Source organism: Pseudochaenichthys georgianus, chromosome 2, assembly GCF_902827115.2.
Source record: "Pseudochaenichthys georgianus chromosome 2, fPseGeo1.2, whole genome shotgun sequence".
Lineage (NCBI taxonomy): Eukaryota > Metazoa > Chordata > Actinopteri > Perciformes > Channichthyidae > Pseudochaenichthys > Pseudochaenichthys georgianus.
Window position 1 is genome coordinate 9737772 of NC_047504.1, and position 13532 is coordinate 9751303.

At 48.2% G+C, this 13532-nt stretch overlaps 1 protein-coding gene across 3 annotated transcripts in view; it reads right to left on the minus strand.

The window, feature by feature from the left end:
• Positions 1-13532, minus strand: part of nrp2a (neuropilin 2a) — a 54234-nt gene that overhangs the window by 11374 nt on the left and 29328 nt on the right. For all 3 annotated transcript variants that reach the window (XM_034100538.2, XM_034100529.2, XM_034100548.2), the window contains exons 8-13: positions 8503-8647; positions 7077-7252; positions 6564-6743; positions 6331-6475; positions 1580-1660; positions 1342-1449 (exon numbers count right to left, since the gene is read on the minus strand). In XM_034100538.2, coding sequence (XP_033956429.1) covers positions 1342-1449; positions 1580-1660; positions 6331-6475; positions 6564-6743; positions 7077-7252; positions 8503-8647 — 835 coding nt within the window. The remainder of the gene's footprint in view (positions 1-1341; positions 1450-1579; positions 1661-6330; positions 6476-6563; positions 6744-7076; positions 7253-8502; positions 8648-13532) is intronic.

Consider the following 13532-nt stretch of genomic DNA (forward strand, 5'->3'; position numbering starts at 1 on the left):
AAGGATTCAATCTATGAAGCCTGTTTAGCATGTTTTTCCTAGTGGGGGTGTATTAAGACAAATACACGGGGCTAATTCCTCCTCTCTGCCTAATAACTGGTTTCATGGCTTAGGTCAGAAGATGAGGGGATCAAGGCGCCTGGCTCTCCCGGAGTAAAGGAACGCTATGAAGGATTAAACAGTGATTTGATAGCAGCGAAGTAATGATCCTGCGTCGGCTGACCTTTGACATCAGCGGGAGAATCAAAGGCGTGTCAAAAAAAACGACTTGGAAATGATACTCCACACACCTGACTAATCTGAGCAACCTTTCCCGATCCGGCCGCGATGAAAGACGCCGCTTCAAAGCCCGCTGTCGAAGATGGCTTTGACCTGAATCGCTCGCGCTTCAGGAGCGTCTGCCGCTGAACACGACACAGGTGACATCGCCAATTTGACAACAAAAAAAAGCAGGCCGCGATGAACCTCTCGTTTGATTCCCTGCAGCTGGAGGAACGCTGAATCTTTCATGGAGACTTGGCTCGAGACACACGTGCATTTTAAAACAAAGTTGGATAACAATCCCGATGAAAAACTATAAATAGTGCAATAAAAAAGAACCCTCCGTAAACCCAGCAGGATACTTCTTCTGTAGTTTTTAATAACACGCCGAAAGCTGCACTTTTGATCCGGGGCTGTGTAAAAAAGGGAAAGTGAATAATTATTTCTTCAAGGAGTGACTAAGTAGACGGAGCATGTGCCCGGGGTGATGGAGGGGCAGCAGCGGACGGCTGGGAATAAACGCTTTGCAGTCTCCTGCTCTGAACTTAATTGGAGCTACCGGGTCTCAACCCCTTCCTGGGAGACTTCACATGTTGTGACACTCGGAGGCGAGGGAGCTGGTGTGTGTCACATGTGAAGCTGTATGTGCTGAAGATGGCGGCGGCATCTCCTTCGCTTCATAAATCCATTCTCATCCGCTCGGAGAAGATCAGCGCGGCTGGCAGACGACGACTGAATTAGACCGGCTTCAATTTAAGGAATTATTTTAATGAAATTGAAAAAAGGACTCTATGAAGATGCAGACGGAGAACGACTCCATTTAATTAGTGTCTGCACTCGGCGAAGTTGATAAAATAAACTAAATGCATTTCTGCTTGTGCAATGTTCTGCGCCCGTAAAGAAATGATCCGTGCCTACATAAAAGCTTTGCCGCAAAGATCCAGAAAAAGAAGTAGAGATATCCATCGTCTGCCGGAGCAGCCGACAGCAGGACTACACGCAGCTCGCTGTCCATCACATGGTTGTGAGTCGTTAACCAGACAGTGAATCACGCAGGACCTTCCTATGACTGACACTCACCACCGTGGCTGTGCAGGGTCCAGAGCAGGGGGGCGTTGCGGTCGTGCGTCCACCCACACAGGCCCTGATCGAAGTCACAAATGCTGTCTGATGGAGGATAGGTGGCGACTGCGGAGGTGGAGAGGGAGAGAGAGTCAGAGCTATGAGAAATGCTTTCTTCTTTACATAATGTCCTTTCAAAGGCTTTCATCTTTTCTATCACTCCTCTAATAACGCCATTAATGCTGCCTGGCCTCACCTGTAGTAAAGGTGGTGGCGGTGGTGGTCTCAGCGTCGGCGGGAACAGTCGGTGTGGCGGTGTCGGCCGGCGTGGTCATTTCTGCGGAAACATAACACGCAGCTCAGGTCAATGTAAGAAACAAACATTAGATCAGAGCCATAAGGTCTAGCACAGGGGTGTCAAACTCAATTTCATCACGGGCCACATTCGCATAAAGGTTGCACTCAAAGGGCCGGTTGTAACGATATAAATATATAATATAAATATAAAATAATGTATTATATTACATTATTGCCTCTGAATTGGATTATTATCGGATAGGATAATAACTTGGTAATTAACTACGTCTGAAAGCAGAAGTCCAGGTCTCTTCAGTGCGCATGTCACAAACGAGATGCATTGTGGGACATGTAGTTTATGGGCAACCTGCTTCTGTAAAGTGGCATATAACCGGTATAATAAACGTATTATATTCTTTGCAAGCTCTTTTGCGGGGCCACATAAAATGAAGTCGCGGGCCGGATTTGGCTCCCGGGCCTTGAGTTTGACACCCCTGGTCTAGAGGTTATTAATGTGGAGTTTCTCCTTACATACATGAGGTAGGGCAAAGAAATGTGAGAGGAAGTGATAAGGAACAACGGCAGAAAGGACCAGGAAGTAATGACTTTAATAACCAGACATAGTGTGACATCTTTTGCTTTGTCTTGGGAGTTAGAATCGGAAATAATACGTGTATTTTGTCGAGAAAATCTAAAGCGCTACTACAGCAAAGGGGCAGAGCATAAAAAAGAGGCTTACATATCATAAGAGGCAAAAATAATAAGATAAAAATGAAGCAACTGTGAAATAAAATATGAAGCTACTATACTTTTTTAACAGCAAACCGAGAGGTATACGGTTTGGAGCCATGTCAAACCATAATTCACCACACAAACAGCTCGTCTCATTGTGCTGCGTGTTTAGGGTGAGTGATAGCTCTTATCATAACTGAGAGTGTGAGGTCGCCGTCCGAAAACTAACTTTATCTCCCATTTCCTTCCATCCCAGTGTCAGAGACAGGCACCCAAGCATCCTCCCCTTAGGTTGTGTCTGGGTGCTAGGGCGTCAGGATCAGTCTAACGAGTATGCACACACACACACACACACGCTACACACAGATCCAGAGTTAAGGCTGATGGATAGATGTGTTTAAAAACTCCCACTCTGTTTTCTTTCGGGAACTTCCCTGTGTGTTACCGAGTGCCTCGCTCACTATAACTCATACTGGCTCAGAAGAAGTCACATGTATGATTCTCTCTGCCTTTAACATCTATTTAAGCACGACTAAGTCATCGGGACGGACACACGACACACTACGGCAAGGCAGTGTGCGCCAAACAGACATGTGCTGAGCAGGCTGCTGGAGGAATGTGAGGTGGGAGAAAGCGCCGGGAGGGGATGGGTCGGCCCGGGCGTGTTGTCGATATCACTAATGCAGCGACAAATATATCGCTTCCTTTTCTAACTTAACCGACGTGAAAATCGTATTTCTCGTATTTCCCCGACAGGTCCATCAATTGGATCTGAAACACAAAACGGTGCAAACATCCCCACAGAAAAATCCCACGGATCCATCTGCAAACTTCTCTCTGCTGGGCGGCTGTTAGTGTCAATAGTGGAGCTTCCCACCGGTCTTGCTGCATCATTTAGAGACCATGAAAGGCACCAACCGCTGCGTGATACACAATTGATCCGCTTAGAGGAACTTCCTGTGGAAATGAGTGGCACGGCGCCCCAGCTGGAGAAATGGCAGGCATGAAAGGACGTGACATTAACCCAGCGCTAATGTCACGTCCTTTATGCCCGCCATTAACTTTCTAATGAGACTTTTAACGCTGCCTGCCCACGGGGAAGGGAAGGGACCCTCTTGTTCTTCTTCTACCCTTATATTCCAGTCCTCCACCTAAGTCTTGGGACGGGGTGTTCAAATAAACCTATACATTACTTTAGCGCCCACACACACGCGCTCCCATGTGTGCGACCGAACACACACAAACACCCGATGCAGTCCATTAAGATTCAGCATGCTCCTGAGCGCTGCAGGCTCTCAAAGGGCAGGCCTCGTCACAGTGTAAATGTGCTGACCTTTCCAGGGTGTGACAGCAGAGTCGGGGGCAGCGGGAACGGGCCGCTGCTCGTGTGTTTACGTGACGCGGAGAGAGAACGCGTGTGCGAACGTATGTGACCTGCCCGCCTTGCCCCGAGCCATAACCTTGACGGGGTGTGTGTGTGTGTGTGTGGGTGTGTGTGTGAGGCCTGTTCTGTGCAGAGGCTTCTTGTAATGCAGGGAAAGTCCCTCTGCAGCGGAGTGTTGTCTTACATAATGTGTCTGCTGCTGCAGGTGAGCATGCAAGTCATCATCATGCACGGGATGAGGCACACACACTTAGAACTGGACCCAGGGGAACCGCCGGCACGGATAATGGAGGTGCACACTCGTATAAATACACACCGCAGCTGCGCATGCATAAATATATACGCTCATAAAAACACACGTAGACATACACACGGATAAATGCTTTTTTATGCCTATTTGTCAACACACACACACACACACACACACGCACACACACACACACAATGTATACATCACTTCAGGGGACATTACATTGACTTACATGCATCTCCTGGAGACTTAACCCTAACCAAGTCTTCACCCTAAAATGAATGATCCCCCTTATGGGGACCTCCAATTTGTCCCCATAAGGGAGGCGAGTCCCCTATACGTGACTATGTAAACAGATTTAGGTCCCCACAAGTATAGTAATGCTAGACCACACACACACACACACACACACACACACACACACACACACACACACACACACACACACACACACACACACACACACACACACACACACACACACACACACACACACACAGCTCTCTGCTAAAAGACATTGCTCCCTGTGAAAGTATCTGACTCAGCAATATGTCAGAGAAGAGAAAAAAAAAAAATCTTCAATTATGTAGAAAGCTTTTCTGTAAATCTCCACTTGGCAGGCACACGCAGACAAATGGATGTGCATGCACGCATACACCCAAAAAGAACATGATGGGAAAGATAAGTAGCCATTGTTTGATATTTTGTAGGGTGGGGTTAAGTGATCAGATCAAGGTTCCATCACACACACACATTTCCTAAAGTATGGGTGAGCTCCACCATATTTACTGAGGTTTTGCTGAGCCAGTGTGTGTGTGTGTGTGTGTGTGTGTGTGTGTGTGTGTGTGTGTGTGTCAGCTACTATCCAATTCTCCTAAAACTGAAATGGTCTTACCTGAATAAAAAGGAAGAGATATTTTGCATTTTTTTCCAAGATATGTCGCTAAGATTTATTTCCTGAGCTCATACATTTTTTAGAGAAAAACGTCAAGGTGAGGCTGTGTGCGCGTGTGTGTGTGTGTGTGTGTGTGTGTGTGTGTGTGTGTGAGACAGATGTGAATCAACAGGGGGGGGAACGGAAGGAGTCAGGACCAACAGCAGTGAGATGGAAAAGAGGTGCGAGTGATGAGTGGAGGAGGAGGAGGAGGAGGAGGAGGAGGAGGAGGAGGAGGAGGAGGAGGAGGAGGAGGAGGAGGAGGAGGAGGAGGAGGAGGAGGAGGAGGAAGAGGAGGAGGAGAAAAGAACAACAACATGTACGGACCCACGCACCGGGCCTCAGGGTGGGAACAGAAAGAACTGAGAGCATGTGAACGGGGAGAGAAGCAGCTGCTCCGTTCAACCACAGATACGGGGTAAAAGAGATTCTATTTCATCGGCCGAAACCACGTGAAGGAACTCAAAAGAGGGCATAAGTGAGGACAAAAGGAAAGAAGCGAATAGTTTGGAGTGCGGACGACTCACAGGATGTCACTCGGCAGCGGTGCAGTGTTCCTGCTGAGCGTGGAGGCCTGTGAACAACGTGTGACACGCTTCCTTTGAAACCATTCACACACTATCTGCTCAAAATCACGCCTCTGCATAAAGCGCATATTTGGGGGATCTGTTCGTTGTTCTGCCTTTCCCAGAGGGCACCTGTCAATCAAACAGTAAATGCAAAACACACTGTTTCCTGTGTGGCACGGGGGGAAAGAGCCCAGGTTTGTACATCAGCAGAAGTGAATGTTATGGGCAAAGCGTCTTCTATCATTCACTGCTTTCGCACCGACTGTTTCATGATTTGTTCAGAGCAAAGCAGCGAGTGTGTTTTACTCTGCACGACTAACCATCTCTGCTTAATATTCCATCCCTCTTCAACTACACAACACTTCATCAGCACTTTCAACTGGCACACGCAAATCACCTCGATGAGTCTGGAGAGAGTACGTGTACAGTGTGTTCTTTCCGCAGTGTATTCGGTGTGCTTGTGCTCGACATGTTGTGCTGGAGAGCCATCCTGTTCAGACACAGAGGGAGCGGTAAACAGTGAGAGTCCAGATGTGTGTGTAACCTTACATCTGGAGAACAGACCGTGCTGGAGAGTGAACAAACCGACCGTTCCCCCTCTCCGGGGACACATTCCTCCAAACCGAGCCCTGTCCGCGCCCCGTGTTGTAGCCAACTTATATTTTCCAGGTGAAATAACCTTGGATTCAAATCAAAATCTCAACCTCTTGAGGGTCGCCGCCCGCCCCTTTCCAACACTCCTCACCTCTGCGAACGACTCATGCATATCTAAAGCGAGCCTCACTTCCTCAAGCCCCACGTGCTTCTGGTTAGATCAGCTCATGATGTCAGAATGTCCTACCTGGAAGCTCGCAGCCCAGGATCTCCACCCTCATGCCGATGCCTGCTGGCGACCACCTCTCCGGGTACAGCCTGATGTACTGCGACACGATCTCCTCGAAGCGCCGCAGCTCCGGGGCGTCGTAGTGTGTGTTGCCCTCGAAAAGCTGCCACACATAACACACACAAAAATCATTTTTTTCATTTGGAAACTAATTCAGATTCTCCCCGGCCTCTTCGTCCTCCCTCGCCCACCTTAGGCAGGCTGGTTTTGCTGTCCATGATGAAATTCCACTCTTTGCCGTTCAGGCTGTGCGCCACTTTGTACTTCCGGACAAACGCCCGGTTGTCTGTGGTCGCCCCGCTCGCTGCGTCCCCCCCCCTCGCTCCCTGGGTGATCACTCCTCGCACCGTTTTGGGCACCCCGAGGTCCACCTGGGATTAGATTCAGATGCAGGTGGTTAATATACTTTACACAGAACAACACATGTCATATATTATTAAAGTATACAGTATGTATTCTACTGTACAGTATGTAATTGTGCATTCTTCTAAGGTATATATCTTTCCATATTCCTCCAGCTTACTTTCACCAGTATGGCTATTGCATTGTATTTTATTTCTTTACTAGATGTTACTATATCAAATCTCCAAAACTAAAACGTGACAGCTCATAATATAGCATATGAATGATGTTTCTGCAGTGCCTTAAATAATATGTTTCTGTTGGCGCTCGTCATCTGGAAACACACAGTAAACTCCTCTCACCTGCAGCCACTCCTCTCCGGCCAGCGGCTGCGCGGGGGCGGGGAACCAGCCGGAGCGACTGGCCACCAGCCGGGCGGTGCTGGGGCTCCAGCCCAGGTCCCGGCTGGAGGAGACGGAGATCTGAGCGTCGGGCAGCAGGCCGGACAGCAGGCCCTGCAGCTCGGAGCACGGAGCATCTGGAGAGGGAAGAGGAGAGGCCGCAGATAAGTTTAACCCCGGGCGGCGCTGATGGAGAGGCGGCGACCTCACACACACTCACGCTGCTACACAGATTCCCGCCGGGGAGCTGTTAAGCCTCGCCGCAGGATTGCACTGCTGGCCACTGAGCGGGGAGAGTTCAGACCGGAGCAGAGAGGACAAGTTCTGCAGCTTCATGTTAAATATATTAGACTGCCATTAGTGAGATGAAAGCATGCAATAACGGCCCTGCTTTCAAATCTCAAACACAAACATTTTAAATATGTTATATTCTCTCCAAAAGCTTTGTGTTTTCGCTGTGCTGCACAAATCTTATGTACACTCACTGACTGTGGGGAAAGCCCCGCGTACATGCAAAAGCACTTGGAAATGAAACTCATGCAGATATGGATGAGCGGGTCGCACTGAGAGGAACTTGCTGAGGGAGGATGTGAGAGGCAGAAATGAGGATTAAGGGGATGAGGGAGGTATTATACGATGAGCCAGGAGGCAGGGAAGTAGAGAGTAAGGAGAGGATGATGGCTGGGGGAGAAAGGGAGGAGGGCAAGATGTTGGAGAGGCTCCTACAGAGACAGGAGGAGGGGGAGACACAGAGGAAGGGCACGAGGAAGAGAGATGGGGAGATGTTAGTTGTGCTGACGGTTTAAGAGAACACAGATCAAAGTTTCATGCTGTTATGTCACTGCAAAAGCAGGGGATGTAAATAATAAATAAAAGGCATAGAAAGTGTGTGTGTGTGTGTGTGCGTTCATTGGGGGGGTGCTTGCTTTTGAGGTCAAATGCTATATTTAGAAGCTGTGGATGTACCTGTGCTGCACGATGCTAACGGTTGCTCTGATAGCAGCCGTTGAGGCTGACGCGAATCACAGTTTCCGATGTAAGAGTGAACGGGGAGCCATGAATGATTGATCCAGACTCATCTCTCAATATAGAGGAGACATCAAAAAAGTTTCTAAAACCACGAGGGGGGAAAAGAGGGAGATGGAGACAGAAAGTGGGTGCGGAGAATAAATGGAGAGGGAACTGACACTGCTGCTGGAGAATAGAATCAAAGTCTCCTTAATTAGGTTCCTACGTGTAGGAGATATCAGGAAGAGTGTGAGAAACTACACCTACGTGTGTGTGTCGATGACAGTGTGGGTGTGTTCCTAGTTTTGACGGTTAAGGGGGTCATTTCAGTTTCAGTCAAAGTCAGGAGTGTGGAGCCGGGGGGTTCTGGCACACACACCTGTGATCTGGCACCCGTAGAGCTCGAAGCGCAGGGCGATGCCGTTCTTCCAGGTCTGTGGTCGGATACGAACAAACCGGGCGAGGACCGGCTGCGGGACGCGGTTCAGAACCACCTCAGTCGGGTCTGTGTTGCCGTGGAAAATCTGTAGAGTAAAGAGAGACAAAGGTGTAAGGAGATGTACCGCTCATTATGGTATCAGTTCCCATCTCTCGCTTTCTCACACACACACACACACACACACACACACACACACACACACACACGACACTGCTCTACACACCCCCACAGTGCACGGTTTCGCTCTGCTTCACACACACACACACACACACACACAGTGGCAGTCCGGACAAAGCAGAGACAACCCAAACACGGATCCGATATCACCGGCCCAGCTGTCGATGTGTTTTGGGGTCAAAGGTTCAACGCTGGGAGGCTGGGAAAACCTGACGATGGATGAGGGTTTCTCTCACACACACACACACACACACACACACACACACACACACACACACACACACACACACACACACACACACACACACACACACACACACACACACACACACACACACACACACACACACACACACACACACACACACACACACACACACACACACACACACACACACACACACACACACACACACACACACACACACACACACACACACACACACACACACACACACACACACACACACACACACACACACACACACACACACACACACACACACTGCTCCTCATATACCAGCTACCTCCATGCTGGTGGCCGCTGGAAGCTGTGGGAGACATGACCCGACATGTCCAAACACGATTGGCTGTGAGACGCGCAGGAAGTGTCTCCAGGTGGGCAGGATGTGAGAGAAATGTACTTCCCAAAGCATCAACATTCACTTCTTATTGACGAGCACTCCCTTCCTTCCACGGGCACTGAAGCAGCAGGGTGGGGCAGCAGGGGTCGGAGGGCAAACGTAACCAGGGTGCTCGAGTTACTTCCTGTTTTGGGTTTCGAGGGCGTTCACTCAATGACGGACAGAGATGCTCCTTTTTGTAATATTGTCACACAAGTTCTTTTCTAATCACTTCCTCTTCCCTCCATCATGTCAACACCTCCATCCATTAGCCCTCTTAAATATCCTCCTCCAAACCGCCGAGTTGCTATCTCTGCACACATCCTCTCGCCCTTATTGCCTTTCTTCCTCTTGTTGGTGGCTACAAACTGAAACCGCTCACACAAAGACACAGGAAACCACACACACACACACACATCCTACACTCTCAAAGAAGGAGAGGAAGTGTCTTTAAGTGAGTGACTGTTAAGTGTCATTCACGATGTGTCTGTGGTCGCTGTGGGTCTGGAGATATTCCGCTAACATCACACAATGGAAAGACAAGTGCTACAAGCAGCTGAATTAAACATTAAAGGCATCATTTCCTAAAAACATGCCTCGACGATTTCCCCTTTACTCTCTTCCTAGCACACGATGATCAAACCAAAGCACACGGCCTTCGCTTAAGAATTTGATTCCTTCTTGTGTTGATAATGTTGTGTTGTGAGTCTGCGATATCGGCGTTAAAAGGGCCTATTTGTCAAATTCCCTGTGCGGCACATACCTCCAAAAATTGATTCCATAACCAGCGGGAATATGATAGATACGAATTCAAAATCCGACTCAAGGGGTTTTATTTGATTTTGGGCACGGCCTGATTTAATCAAGTGCAGCTGACTCTGGTAATACAAAGCAGTGCGAGTGTTTGAACAGATAAGCGGGTCTATCTGCGCGGTATCTGCTGCTGGATTGAGGATAGACAGCCGCGGTGTTTACCTCAGAGGCCAAACAGTGGATGTGGGCTCTGATGGGGGTTATGTAAACACCCACGCATGCTCACACAAAGTGGAGCGTATAGCGCAGGGCTCGGCTCGCATACAACCAACCAACCGCCACCGCTCCCGGATAACGTGTGCGTGAAACAAAGGGCAGCAGAGAGGGGACAGGAAAAACAAGAACAATGTCCTTAGAAGAACGGTTTTAAAACGGATGAAGAAAGGGAGGAGAAAGAGAGGAGAGGTTGAATGGAGGGCAGCAGATATAACTGAAAAAGGAATGAGGAAGAGGAGGCAAGGCAACGGACACATTCATCACCAACACGGGAAATACTCGTGTTCATATCTTGATAAGGGAAAACGGTTAATTCATCAGAATGGCCTCCATCTTGAAATGAATTGCTATCTTTATATAACATTCAGAATCCGACAAACACCATTATTCAAGATTAAAATATAATTAATTTGATTTCCAGAAATGATGCGAGTTAAACAAATGGATTTATAATAAACATGCCTGCCTGCCTGTCTATATTACATTTACAATAATGAATTAGATAAATGCATGTCATGCCTTTATCTATTTCCCTTTGAACGAGATGCCCATCACGACTTACACGCCATTAGCCGGGTGCATTTCAATATTTCTTTTTATCTTTGGATAAAAAGCAGAGATGTATAATCTATCATCACCGACACAGAAAGAAATATCAGTTCAATATAAATCGACTCTTTGCTTTTCTCTCTTGGAGGTGAGAGGGGAGACGGAAGATGAGAAGTCAGCTCCTCCACTTCCTCCCGTCTATTGTCCCGCTACCTGAGGGTCGCTCATCTGACCTCAGACCCATTACTGCCAAGGTTAAAGGTCAATACCCTTAGGCAGCAGATGGTTGCTCATTGACCAACTTGTAGATAGTATAGTTACTTTTTGACTAACTAGGAATGTGACGTGAATTGAAATGTAGCGGCCTTTGCATGGGTGGAAAGTGACTAAGGACATTTACTCAAATATAGCACTTTACGTTCCTTGAGTATTTTCCTTTATGGGTACTTTTAAGTCGGGATTTGTACTTGTAATGGAGTATGTTAAGACCATAGTATTAGTACCTTTTCTTAAGTGAAGCAGAACTTCTTCCAACACTGCATACTGTCAGTGTGTTGTGTGGCCTCCTCTGAAATCTGCCTGACGACTGGCATGTTTTTGTGCCATGCAGGCAAGGTGGCCTGAATAATTAACGTCATCATGTTGTGTCTCCTAGTCTGGAGGCTCATGAAAATATAACGAAGCCCTGCACACACACACACACACACACACACCTGGCGACCAGACTGGTTTGTGTGGACACTGGCGGGACACGGGCACCATGGGTATTTAACTATTGATGACCTCTCTGGAGAAGGAGGTCACCGTGAAAGGCGCGTTGCAGTAAGCAGCCTCTCTGATGCTCTGGATTGGCCAATGGAGTAAGAAAGAAGCCGGTGTGCATCCACAACACGTCTTAGATCACAAAAAACATGTTTTCTGGAGAACGAGTGAGATAGATGTACCATCATAGCTTTTCTCACATGTCTCCTTCCTTTGCCAGTTTTCCTTCACGCTGACGGCACCACGGGGAGCGAGCTCTGCACGAGACATTACTCGTTTCCCGGCTGCTTCTTCATCCCTGCGTTGTTCCCCAGATCCCAGCCTCTGTTCTCCGTCCATTACACTCGTCAGCCCCGTCTTCTTGCTCTAGTTATTTCCACTGTCTATTTCTCTCTTTCTTTCTGGCCATTACCCCTCCTTTCTCCTCCATCTCTGCCCAGACGTTCTCTCCCTCCCTTCTCGCTATGAAGATGTTGACAGTAGGAACTGGTTCCAGCTGGCCACTCTCCACTACTGGCTCTAAGAGGAGCAAGCAGTGTGTGTGTGTTGTGTGGTGTGTGTGTGTGTGTTGTGTGGTGTGTGTGTGTGTGTGTGTGTGTGTGTGTGTGTGTGTGTGTGTGTGTGTGTGTGTGTGTGTGTGTGTGTGTGTGTGTGTGTGTGTGTGTGTGTGTGTGTGTGTGTGTGTGTGTGTGTGTGTGTGTGTGTGTGTGTGTGTGTGTGTGTGTGTGTGTGTGTGTGTGTGTGTGTGTGAGGTTCAAACGGTGGAATTGCCTTACACCACCTTATGTCGTATTCTGTCAGAGTGTTTATGCTGAATATGGTTTGTATTAGCTCAAAGAGGTACAAACACGTGTGTGTATGAGGGTGTGTGACAGTGTGATGGGGGGCTGGCTGAAATGCTGTGTGTGCATTTTTCTCTCTCTCCCATGTTACTGTGTGTGTGTGTGTGTGTGTGTGTGTGTGTGTGTGTGTGTGTGTGTGTGTGTGTGTGTGTGTGTGTGTGTGTGTGTGTGTGTGTGTGTGTGTGTGTGTGTTGCCTCACAATGCTTTCCAGTAACACAATACCGTGTTAGCGCTGGGGCTGCTGGGATTTTTCCTCCCAGACGGATGACAATGTTTTAATTGTTAATTTGTTTAGGTGGACGTGTCATTGTGTGTGTGTGTGTGTGTGTGTGTGTGTGTGTGTGTGTGTGTGTGTGTGTGTGTGTGTGTGTGTGTGTGTGTGAGATATGCAATTCCTAAGTGTGCTCGCGTCTCATCAAGTAATGAGGTGCATATGTGAGTAGTGTGATTGAGAATTAACAAGTCACACGGGTGTCAAACTGAAAATGTGTTGGCGTGCAGAAAATGAGTGAAAAAAATTATCACACACACACACACACACACACACACACACACACACACACACACACAGAGCCTGAGGTGATTGTAATCTGTGTTTTTCTCAGCCGCGAGAAATGTTACACTTTTACAAGAAAGAAATGTGTGTGTCCCACAATGCCAGCGTCTCTGTCTGCCTCTCCAATAATCTGGATTGGCATTAAATCAGTCGGCCTCGACAATAAATCTCCCCCAATATCAAACACCGTGAGGCAAGAGGTGCCGAGCCAATCCTTTTTCCTGGGTGATTCATATCTGACGCACACACTCATGATGCCTCAGCCTTCCACAAACACCGCTGCACATGCACTCCCAAGGCCACATGGCTTCCAGCTCACCGTGAAAAGACAATTAAAAGAAGCAAATCCCAGTCATTACAGGACCCCCGACGAGACTTTAGTTTCAACCACTTAAAGGCTCTTTGGGGGGGGGGGGGCTTAGGACGGGCTA